Raw genomic sequence first — 12495 nt, forward strand, 5'->3', positions numbered from 1 at the left:
ATGGGATAGGAGTTTAATTAAAGACATTGTTGAAATTAATAGGGAAAGTGTCAAACTGTATTTAAAAGAATTGATCTGCTCCAGTTGCGGTGTCTGCAGATTGTTTGTCTAGATGGTAGCAAGCTCACCACCTAAAGATGTTTACTTAGTCTCTGCAGTTACCTAGTGTTTTCTGTAGCTATAGCAGAAAGGAAGGGAATCACAACATATGATGCTACCTTGTTGCAAATGCCACTTGATTGCTTTGCAATCAGTATATTGCTATGTGTAAATATTTTAACACTCATTGTCAGGATCCACACTTCATGTTAGAATGGCAATCAGGTTTTCATCTCTGCAAGCTTAACATTGCACCGTCTCCCTAGTTTACTTTTTTCTGCATGTGTGCACATATCTGAGAGGCTTATTTCCACTTTATCAGACAAGATGAGCCTCCATAGGGAAATCCTCCTTTCTCGAGCAAACAAATTTAATAGACTCCAAATCATTAATTTTCCTCAGTTCTTTACTTCTTAGAGCTACACTTTCAGAGCGCTATTAGATGTTTGAGAAACACAAATTAAATTTTTTCCAAATTGATCTTGTACTACAAATCAACCATTAACATGAAAATTGAATATTGGAATTAGTTTCAATGTCCATGCTTGTCTTCTCCTATGCTGTATGTTCAACAGTTCTTGCGTTGTTTTTGAGTCAGTATTCTTAATACCAAATACTTTTTGCTTCTTTGAATAGAATTCGTTACGAACAAATACTTTTTGAAACAAATACTCAATCAAGTTATCATAAAAAGTAGTATATCATATTTAACATGAAGAATAAAAAATAAGACAGTTTGATTTAGCATCCGTTTTAGATGTCAGAGCCATCAGCACTTCCTCCTGGGGAAAGAAAACATAAGACACATAATCAATAGCTTTTGCAAATTTAATAACATGAATTTTTGCTCCTGAGTACATGTCAGTTTCAATCTGAGAACTGAACCTCAGCCATATTTTTGCCCTACAAATGATTGGATCCCTATCATTCTTGGCATAAACATTCAAACCAGTGAGGTTTTCATGTAATTAATTTCTTCTGTCTTGAAAGGTCTGGAGTGACAGGTAAACCAGAGGGAGCATTCTTCATTGCCAATCCCCCTCCTCAAGTTAGCTGTTTACACTGTTTTAGCTCCCCCGAGAGAGAATGGATAAGAGGAATCACATCTCTGTTTGCTTTTGCACAATGATACCTGTCAGAAAACCTGAGTCGAGAAACCGGGGAAAATAATGAAAACGGGAAGTAATAAAAATTTAAATGTTTACAGGAGTTGAATGCACCTGAATAATGAATTCAAACTGGGTGTCTTCTCAAGATGTTAACATGAACAGCTAACTGGATTACCATTACAATATAACACTGTAATAAAGTTGTTTTCCTTAACCTTGCTCCTGTACTGATATGAATGAGGTGTACCATCTCCTGTCCAACATGGTGAAAGACACTGGCTCAGAGGCATACTTCCTGTCAATCCTTCAGCACCTATTGCTCATCAGGAACGACTATTACATCAGGTAAGTTCTGTGTGGTTTTTACATACCACTGGCCTTGTATTGACTGATGACCTTGTGATACTTGCTGTCTGTGTGCTTTTGTAGCTTTTGGGCTTTTTGCTCTTTTTTTTTTTTTTTTTTTTTTTTTTTTACACAATAACTCATACATCAATCTGAACTTATTTGTTCATTACTTACACTACAAGTTATGGCCGCCATCTGTCTGTCGGTTTGTCTTTGACATCATATTGTGAAATGTCAAAGCCAGGTTGTCAGAATAAATCTTTCCCAGTTTATTGAGACTACACAATGAAGCAACATCTGCAGTGCAATAGGAAGTGAGATTAGCGGGTTAGCGAGGTATGTTAAGCCCTGAAGCCAGAGTTTTCAATGTCAGGGGTGTGGCTTTCTTTCAGAGTGACTTTTTCTTACAATATCCTCTCTGAGTGATACAGATTCTGGATTGTTATGCTGAAAAATAATGTTCTGAAAGAAGCCCAACAGTTGAAGCAGTTGAAGCAGAGCGGACTATATGTGTCGTGTTGTGCACATATAAATGAGTTTTTATGCCGGGTCCACTGGTGGTATTGCAGCTAACAGAACAAAGATCAGAAATTTGATTAGTGTGTTGGTATTTATCGCAGAGAATTTTTCGTACCATTTCACATCAGTTTGGCCAGAAACTAAATTGATTTTGTTCATGAGACAGTGTCAAGCGTCTTAAATACCATGTTTAAATTTAAATACGTTTAAAGTTTAAGATGTGCAGCTGTCATTTTAGAAATAATGAATGCACTGCAAATTGCTGCACTGCAGAGTAAAAAAAAATGCAGGATTGCAGTTACTCTGTAACAAAAAAGGCTTTTTCTAACCTCCTTTTGTTTGAAATAATGAAGTAGGAAATGTTAAATTACTATTTTCTTATTTAGAATTATTAAGAGATTTTAAAACGTGGGGCTTTCTACTTTACCTTAGAAGAGCAAATATTTCAGTAACTGGAAAGGAAGGTCGCCGCTCTGATGAATGTAGTGACACTGATGAATTCACTGCTGTGTCAGACCTTTTTGCAGGAATAAGACTTAAAAAAGAAAGTTCGAAGATGAAGGGAGGATGAGAGGAGGAAGATGAATTTACCATAGACAAGTTGCTGTTCCCTTGAACTTATGAATTATGTATTCTTCATCTATTCAGAGGAAGTGAGAAATAGAATTCACATTAACCATCCAGTACCGCCATGTCCACCTCAGCTCCAGTGTTCATGTACGCTTCTGTAAGCCACCAGTATGAAGGAATCAGTAGCAATGCTCATAAAAAACGGATGATCTTTTTAAAGATATGTTTTTGATTTTTTTCTCCCTCCCTCCACTCTTGATAACAAATGCAGGAAGCAACTCGCACACATGCTCACACAAACATTAAGACCAGAAATGCATTATGACTGAGGCATTTTATTCCCCATACATCACTGCTGTGGAGTTAGGATGATGGAAGATGCAGTACTACAGTGCATGCAGCTATTTCCAAATGATACTATCTGTCTTTTTTCATTCTTCACCCTTAAAGTTACCTGCTTTTCAGGTTGTGGTTAAAATTGGGTGAGTGTAAAATACTATAGTATTGATGTACCATTACCACAACATGGAACAAAAACAAATTGGGAGGTCAGAGAATGTGCGACAGCAATGTATCATCCCATTTGAAATCATTTAACTGTGGCAACCTTCGGTGAGGTAGTGCTACAAAAGTTTGACACTTCGGCTTTGTAATCAAAGGGATACATGTGTGCTTATCATATTTTGTCTGAAGTAAGTAATTAAGCACTTTTTTGGCACTGTGTTCATTGAAATTGAAAGCGCACTTGGTACCTTAATTCTTTTGTCAAACAATAATCTTAAATTATAATTCATTAAATATTATAATTAGTCTTCTAATAATAAGACAGACTATAGTGGGGAAGCGCTCTGTCTACTGTAATTCCTCCTAACCCAACATTAGTTGTTTTTTTTCCCCCTCCAGGGCTTGGTTTATTTTTGATAATTAATCTCTCACTGCAAGCCTAATGAATGGGAGCACATCAAACCCACCCAGTAAATATAGAGCAGATCTGCTCTTTTGGAGCCTGGCGATATGGGGATTACACTGGTTATGTGGAGCAGAGCTGGATCAAGTGACTGGGGCTGTGCTGAACTGCAGAGCTATCACTGGAAGAAATGAAGGTGCCAAAGTAAAAGAAGAGGTGGGGAATGATACAGGGGACATATGTTTGCTTCTGGAGCCCAGCCCTGCCCACTGTGGAGGGGCCTGACAGTTCTGGGTCACTCTCTCCGTCTCTAGTTATCTCCACCCAGCCCCTATCTGCTCAGTGGTGGCGGAGGATGGAGGACGAAGGGAAAATAGGGCGGCTTATTGAGATAATAATGTGGTGTACATTGGTGACAGTTGTAAGCTGAGTGCCACAGTGCTTAAGCCATGCAGGGCGATGTGTGAGCTTTCACGAGCTCGTTCTGGTCATGAGTGGGCGAATCCGCCAGCTCAAGCTTAATGTATGGCATTTCATGCTTTCAAAACAGTGCACCTAAATGCTGATTTATTCTTATTTGCTTTGGCTCAGAAATTTGTGGTCTTTCATATTTCTGTTCATAACATGATATGGTCTGTCCACCCACAAGGTATCATCGGAACATAGCCTTTGAATTTATGTGCAACAGTTAGAGTTAAATCCTTGGGGATAAACTTCTTTCCATTTCATGATTGATAATAACAAAGTGTTTTTTTCACCACTTCTCTTTACTTTGATACAGCCTTGATTTCTGTGCTTTTTTGGTCTTTTTGGAAAAAAAAGCTGACCCACCTGGCAACAGATACTTTGTTCACAATTCTGCCCGCTAAAATCAGTTATTACAATTTAGTAACAGTAATGTTCCTTTCCCTGAATGCTTTCATGTCGAGCCATCAGACAGGCAGGCTTTGATCAGACTTTGAGTGCTTTATGTGGATCAAAGTTGTCATAAAATCTCAGGCTTTCGGCATCTGATTTTCAATTATTCATTATTATAAATCACTTGGACAACCTTGGGAAGCTGAAAATGATTAACTTCAGAATATTTCCCATACAGGTATTTGTGGATGTTCCAGTGTTGACTTGATGTGAAATTATAGACCAAAATAGTTTTCTTAAACAAGAACAGAATCCATGTAAACAAAAAGCAACATGGTCTGCCACTGAAAACGTAGTCGGAGTTTTGTAGCATGTGTTTTTGCCGTGTATTGCACAGAGCAAGGTACCTTACATTCTTTGCCGCTTTTTAACAGAAAGGAGGTGAAAGGAGTTGATGTGATTTTTGAATCAGAAGGCTCCAGCTGCTAATTCTGTGTTCCTCCTACCAATAGTGTGTAAATTCTGCTCCACCCCTATTCAAGATTTTACAGTGTCATACTATAATTGCCATTGCTCAGCCCTTCATAGAAATTAGTCATATTAAAACAACATAAAATTTGTTGTCGGGCATATTTGTGAGCATCATTAAGGGTCAGTTTTTCACATTTTGTCTTTAGAGGAATAACAAAAAGGAGCTATTTTAAACTTACACATCAACTTCTGGAGAACGCCATGCTTAGAAAATAATTACTTCTCAGTTTGGAGGTCTGCTTAAGCTGCCATTGTATTTGCTAAATGTCACTTGCAATTAAAGTTGATAATGTTGCAGAGAAAAGGTCACATACCAACCTGTGTGGTGGAATTGGACTCTCAGGCTGATTCACACACCCTGCTTGACAACGCCAAGCACTCAGTCACACTCCTAACTGGGCGACATGTTTTCCCGGTCATTGTGCTTTCAATTACACACATTACACTGATTAGATTTACATTTCAGTTTTTATGGTTGCTCTAATTGGCAAAGATGATTGCAAATTATGCAAGAGGGCAAGCGTAGCCTTGACTACCGTCAGTCACCTTGAAATGGACGGACTAACACATACTTGGGCTCTGTGTACCCATTAATCTGCTAATTTCATGATAGGGCTGAAGCAAGTGATCAAATTTAATAGGGTGCCTATTTTCTCCAGCAGCACCCTTCTTGACATGGCATTTTGTGACCTCTAGCTTGGATAAGAGAATCATTTGTGGTTAATTAGCCTTGTAGAGTTTGTGTCACTCATATCTTACTGTGGCTTGTCTAATTGTTCTGCTTTGTTTCCTGACCCTTCAGGCCTCAGTACTACAAGGTGATAGAGGAATGTGTGTCTCAGGTGGTTCTGCATCGCAATGGGATGGACCCTGACTTTGGCTACAGTAAAAGACTGGATGTGGACTTCACCCAGCTGATTGGTAACTTGGACGTTGCACTATGATTTCAAAATTTCTTGTCCACATGTCTTCAGAAGTCTAAAATTTGTTATCTAATCATGAAAGGTTAATAAAAAGTGCATCATGCTTAAGATTCTACCCTATTGAAGTCACCCTACAGATCATTTTATTCTTTTTCAATGACGTTCTTCTGGAGGTCTATGTTATTCTCATTATCCTCCTAATATTCCTCCATCCAACATAGGTATAATGTAGTGTCACCTAATTATTAATGACTAATACATTTGATTTGGTAAAACAAGTTCAGTTAATTCTGAATAATTTGGTATTTTCCTCAGTTAGGGTGTTTGTTAGCTGTGTTTGTGAAATCATAGAGAGAGAACACGTCTATTTGCACTGCATTACTAATGGGGATTTTTTTAAAAAAATTTTCGCAAACAGAAAAGAAATAAATGACATCGCTTTGTTTCTCTCAGTTGTGCCACTAACAGTTCTGTGACTTGCCAACAAAGGGTCATTAAAAGTTTCTGAACCTTTCCACAGAGGACTGTTGCAGTAATAAATACGTTTTCTCACTCACTTTAGTGAGATTTAATCAGATAAAAAGAGAATCCCCACTTAACAACCTTTCATTGTGGTTTGTTGAATTCGCAGCCACATAGGATTTTGAAAGGTGTATTTCTATTTTTTTTCTCCCACATTCACAGTAGGTTGTCATATTTTAATAATTGTTTTTCAGAGGGAAAATGTGTAACCGTGTGTCATCTAACAATAATTTACACCTTATAGTTGCGCTTGCACTATCTGTAGGGTAATTGCAAAATGTGAGGTTTGTAAAGGTTGCCAGACAAAACTACAAAAGCAAAACATATAAAACATTTGCAAAACAATGATCTGAAATGTATGATTCCAATCGAAAGATATTTTAGGCTCTGATAGTATTTTTTCTTATTCAAGGCTTAACACCCTCGAACAACAGATATCAACTCACAGTTTGCAGGTGGTGGTTCCTGTAATTAAAGGACACCCCTGTGATAAAGCGACAGTGAAAAGAGGAGGACGGCAAGATAGTAGCACATCTGCTAATGATTCAAGAGCCAAGAGCTGCACAGTGTGACTGATTTCACTGTATGTGAGGCAGTTATTAAACGAATCATGAAAACAGTCTCTCTTCTTGTCCCGTCTTCACAGGATCATCACAGCAGTTGCATCGCTTGCCAAAGTGCCCCTCTTTGTGTCTTGCCTCCTCTTTTTTAATCTGAATTTTGTATTTATTTTGTTATTCACTAAGTTTCGCCATTGATCACATAAATCAGTTTTATACAGCTTTTCATGTGAAATGTATGCAGAAGTTGCTTACAGAAACTATCTCATCTGAACATGTATGGATGGATGCTTTAAATAGCATGTCTGCTAACCTTTGAAATGCTAAGTTAAATGATTCCTATGGGAGACAGCGAAGTGCTGCTTTTCTCAATACATGCTGTGCAACTTTAAGTGTGATGAAAGGCTCACATGCTATATGACAATGTTAAGACCATCTTAAGATTTTACATTTCACAGACCAAACAGGTTTCCGAGATACTCTTCAAATCACAGTAGCTCTAATGTGCTTTGATAAGAAAACACAAGTCTAATTGTAAATCTCACACGAGGAGCTAATGATGCACAATGTGCCCGGAGATGCCTTTGAAGTATCTTGTGACTGTGGCTGTCTTGTCTTACAGATCAGTGTGTAGATAAAGCCAAAGTTGAAGAGAGTGAGCAGAAAGCTGCAGAGTACTCCAAAAAGGTGAGACATTAATCACTCCAACAGCTCCCTTGGTTGGCCAGCTCCCATCAGGAAAGTTTTTTCTTCCTCAGAGCTCCCAGACAAGCTATTGATTTTCCATGCCCTGATCAATACCTGGCTGTGACGCTACATGATCCGTATCAGCATTACAAGAATCGATGCCGATGTTGTGATGTATACTTATTTGCGCACAGTGCCGGGGCAGAGTTAAGTTATGTGCAGACTCTTTAAGTCCAGGGCTGCATTTTAATCCGGCTGCTCATGAGAATCACACTTTATTTTAGATTTGCTTTCATGTAATTCTATTGTTTATTGATAGAATTTATATGAGAGAAATAACATTCAAACTCTTACCTCCAGCAATATTTTTTGGATTGAAATGTTATACTTTGAAGCCTCATTACCAGTGTCTGACGACACCAGAGGGGGTCCTGGAAATGTTTTTTTCTTAAGAGTCCTGTCCCACCATCCCACCGTGCACCCTGCTGGGCCAGTGAAATCATCATAGCGACATGGCGTGGTTTCTGCAAAGGTTAGATCCATCAACATACATGAAAGCCAGGCCTGAAACAAAGACAAAGGACAACAGGGCTCTAGGGCCACGAGGGCTATGAATAGAAATCGGCCAGAGTGTGTAAGACAGCGTGTTTTGGTGTCTGTTGATGTGCCCTGTGGCCAATCTCTGGAGACACCCTACCGTTCACCAACCTGTGTGTGTGTTTACATCTGTGTACACATGTTTGTCATCGGCGCATGGACCTGCTTGTATCTCTTTTCTTGCAGTTTGATGAGGAGTTCAGTGCGCGGCAGGAGGCCCAGGCTGAGTCTCAAAAGAAGGAAGAAAGGATCAAAGAGTTGGAGGGGAAGATACAGACCCTGGAGTCCCAGGTAAATCCATAAAGAAAAACCATACTACTCGACAAAACAGTGTTACATTCCCTGGAGATCTTTATATTCCACCCCCCCTCCACCCCATCAGGGAAAAGAAGATAGTTAAAAATTTGCTGTCTAGAGGCACTTTTAATCATTTTTTAAATGGAAAACTAACAGTCATACAAATAAAAATGTTTGTCTTGCAATCATAGCATCAAGAAGTAGTGGCGCCACTAGAAAAAGGTTTGATTTGGTCAGAAGGATGCCTTTCCACCCCACTTATAGATGTGAAGCTGCAGTAAGTGGGAGTTATCATCCATGCAAGTACATTTGATTTAATAAAGGGTCAATCTCCTTCTTAAGTTGTAGCTCTTTATATGGGCGAATTGCTCTATTGAAGCTTTTCCTATGAAATTCTATCATCACAGAGATGGATTGCATTTCTTTTCCTGGCCTCCACATCATTTCTTCCCAGGCAAAACCTTCCATTTTGAGCACAGAAAATGACTGCTATTTCCCCCTTAACCCAATTGCAAACACTTTAGTGCTACCTTGGGACAAAAGGGCAGTTTGCCTCTCTGCTTAGGGAATTTAATATAAACCACCAATGAAAGATGGTATAGCTACATCCGTATCAGAGATGCCTTTCTCTTTCAAAAATTCATGTCTTGTTGCTTATGTTGGCACTTACTGTCTGATAAACTGCACCAGCATGTAGTTTTAACATGGTGTTCTTTTAGTCCTTTAGCAGCAATTCGTAGGTCCACAAGAAATGTTGTTATGCTATATGAGCTTTAGCTGTTGTCCATGGCTAAAGTGATCGTGATTTTCTCCTTTGAAGTTAATTTGGGTGTAGGTCTCGCTCCTGCACTTTATATACATGAATGCTGTGTCACCACTTGTTAACTGCATTTATCACCAAACTGGTTCATCCCTCACTCTTTCCCTTACTACTGCACACTCATTAGAATTAGACCATCACAATTTAAAGTTCCTCTCCTTCTCCTTGGCCTTTTTCTCCCTTGCTCTCTCATTTTCTGCATCAGGACGTGTTACCTTTGCGTGCCCTCTTTCCCTTATTGGAGCTTTTTATGTTGTGTTTCCAAATGTGTTATTCGCTATAACACACCTTCCCCTCACCTTCCCCTGGCAGGCTTGTGTCTTTTGAAGACTGACTTACTGTGGTGCATTAACAGGAAGTGTAGCGCAGAGAAGCCCTGGAGACTCAAACCCTCTTTTCCTCTGTTTGTCTGAATGCTCCTTCAAAGAGCGGTTACTGCTGGAGAGCTGCACGTCAACAGACATCAGCCTCAGCAGAGACACAAGTCATTTGTTTGGCACAAACTTGCATGGATGTGGCGAGAAGGACTTTAGAATACTTCCTATGCATTAGAACGTAAACTACTGTATATCATATTTGTAAAATAGGATTACATTTACAATAGATGTATAGCATATATAGATATATATTTTTCTTTTTAATATTAATCAATTTAATGTACTCAGGTTTAAGAGTGCAGTTAGTTGTTACTGTGCTTCACGTATTAAGTACATTTCTGACCTGCTGCAGCCATGGCCTAAGGCATGATGTTTTTGGATTGCTGGGTTATCTGTATGTTTGACCCTTTTTTGTAAATGTAATATATTAGGAACGCCTACAGGGAATTTTATTCAGATTTGGCACAAATGTTCACCTGGACTTGAGGATGAGCTCAAAAGTTTTTGGTGATAAAAAAAAAAAAAAATCAAGGTCAATTTAGACTCTCAAAACCAATTTTGGCCTTAACTCAAGAATTCATATGCTAATTGTGACAAAATTTCACACCAACGTCTAATAAGACGATGAACTGATGACATTTTTTATCAAAAATGTCCAAAGTAAGCTTCACTGTTACCTCATGTTTTGCAGAAATACTTCTTTGGCCATTATTTAACCAGATAACTGAGAAACAGAAGGGTGGATTGTGACCATGTATCACATACGGTGCCCACCTTGAAACACTCCTGATTGTGTAGATCTTCTGTGCTGTTGGGCTGAAGATGTGTGAAGCATCCATGATTTTGAATTTATAGCTGATTTTTTGCAGCAACAACTGTATTTGATGCTAGTTTTATTGCCATGGGTACAACTTGGTCTTCTTTCAGGATGCCAAGCATGACAACACATACAAGGAATTTGTCTCAGGGTTAATCCATGTTAAATCTGACAGAATTCAGAAACCATCTCATGTTGTGTTCATGTTGAATTTCAAAAACGTATGAGGCTTCTTATGCTGTACCAGATTTTCCCCATACATACACTTCAAATGAACACCAAACAGAGAAACAAATATTTCAACACACGTCACAATATATTCCATGTATTTTGAAATACATCATGAGGTTCCATAACAAGAAGACAAGTGAAACAGGCTGTCAGTGCTGTACTAATAGCAACAAAAGAATATAGGAAAAAAGCAAGACCAACAGACATTTAAATGACTTTTAAGAGTTTCCTTTCAGCAAAAAAAAGAAAGAAATGTAAATCCCTTGGGGAATGATGATTTCTTTTTCTTTTGTTGCTTTTCTTATAGCATTGATCTCTTAAACTTTTATTGTTCTTTTAGCACTTGCCAATGTGTTTCAAAAACATGAGATTTATTGTGATGTGTGTTGATTTATCATCGCGCTGTCTCTTTTATGTTCATTTCAAGTGACCCCTCTTTTTTTATTTGTCTCAATGAACTTAAAACCCATCGACATATTAAACATTTTGCTCATCGCTCTTTGCTTTTTTGTTGACAGGCTTTGATTGCCCTGGCAAGCCTGCTGTATATTTCACACCCCAAATGTTTCGAAGTCTGTGTTTCAACAGTGACAAATCACCATGTTTAGTTTCTTTTTGTTTACACGTGCATTTTACAACAACGTCTCTACAACTGTAGTGCAGCTCGGGGATCAACCTGGGGAAGGCTGCTCTGTAACAGATTATTACCTGTAAAACTATGGTGGTGTGTGACAGCTTACTTGTCTGAAGTGAAGAAAAGTTCACAGTATCGTTAGCTGTTAGCTAGCTGACCCACACAACAAGCATCCTATTTGTCAGTGATTTCAGAAATGAGAACTTAAGCTTTGCGTTTTTATTTTTCATCCCTATATCAGTTGTAAAGTTTGGTTTTAATAGAGACTGCGATGACGAGTCCATTACGATGTAATGGAATTGGTGGGAACCAAAGTTGTGTATGTTGTTGTCTTGTAGTTTTAGGAGCTCAGTGATAGTGTTATATGTCAGTTAACAGTATCTTTCATTCCCATTGGTGTTCACCCCAATTGTGTTGCCTCAAAGTCGAGATTCGTTTAATTTTAAACAGCTTCACTTAGCATTGCCAGTGGTCATTTCGCATGCCATTTCTACATGCATTTAAGTGAGATCGAATGGTCTCTGTTCACTTTGATCTCTTCCTGTGTGTACCAGGCTTTACACACTTCAAAATCTTCACTACATTTATTTTATGATTCTGGACAGACATGGATGTAAACTGCAACTTGACTGTTTGGGCGAGGCATAAAACCATGAGACAGTAATTATAGTTGTGTTTCAATGATGGTGATTTAATGAGAGTTTGCATGGTGACTTTCTGTGCTAAAGGTGTTTTCAGGCATCTAAAATATGCAGGTTCTGTCATAATAACTCATCTGAGTTGTCTCTGAATTTTAGGCAGATGTTCACATAGACTGCAACCTTAAGCAATGAACAAAACAAGTGTCATCCTCTCAGACAGTTGTGATTCTGCCACTTCAGGAAGACTAAGCTGTAAGAGTGTGTTTTGAAACCTATTCCGCATTTGACACAGTTCTGTAGAAAAGCCATTAACTGTGAGAGCGCAGAACCTTTAAATCGGTGTGAGCACACGCATTCAGTTTGTCCATCAAAGCAGCTGTGCGATCGCTGTCGTTTTGCTGAATATGAATGAAGTGGGAGCTAACCCTAATCTTTCATCTCCTAGACT

General features: G+C 38.6%; 1 protein-coding gene across 6 annotated transcripts in view; it reads left to right on the forward strand.

Moving 5' to 3' along the window:
- The window catches only part of diaph2 (diaphanous-related formin 2), a 373465-nt gene that overhangs the window by 123606 nt on the left and 237364 nt on the right, over nt 1-12495 (forward strand). For all 6 annotated transcript variants that reach the window (XM_055016416.1, XM_055016421.1, XM_055016420.1 and 3 more), the window contains 4 exons: nt 1437-1553; nt 5744-5862; nt 7569-7633; nt 8417-8521. In XM_055016416.1, coding sequence (XP_054872391.1) covers nt 1437-1553; nt 5744-5862; nt 7569-7633; nt 8417-8521 — 406 coding nt within the window. The remainder of the gene's footprint in view (nt 1-1436; nt 1554-5743; nt 5863-7568; nt 7634-8416; nt 8522-12495) is intronic.

Source organism: Amphiprion ocellaris, chromosome 13, assembly GCF_022539595.1.
Source record: "Amphiprion ocellaris isolate individual 3 ecotype Okinawa chromosome 13, ASM2253959v1, whole genome shotgun sequence".
In the NCBI taxonomy this organism is placed as follows: Eukaryota; Metazoa; Chordata; class Actinopteri; family Pomacentridae; genus Amphiprion; species Amphiprion ocellaris.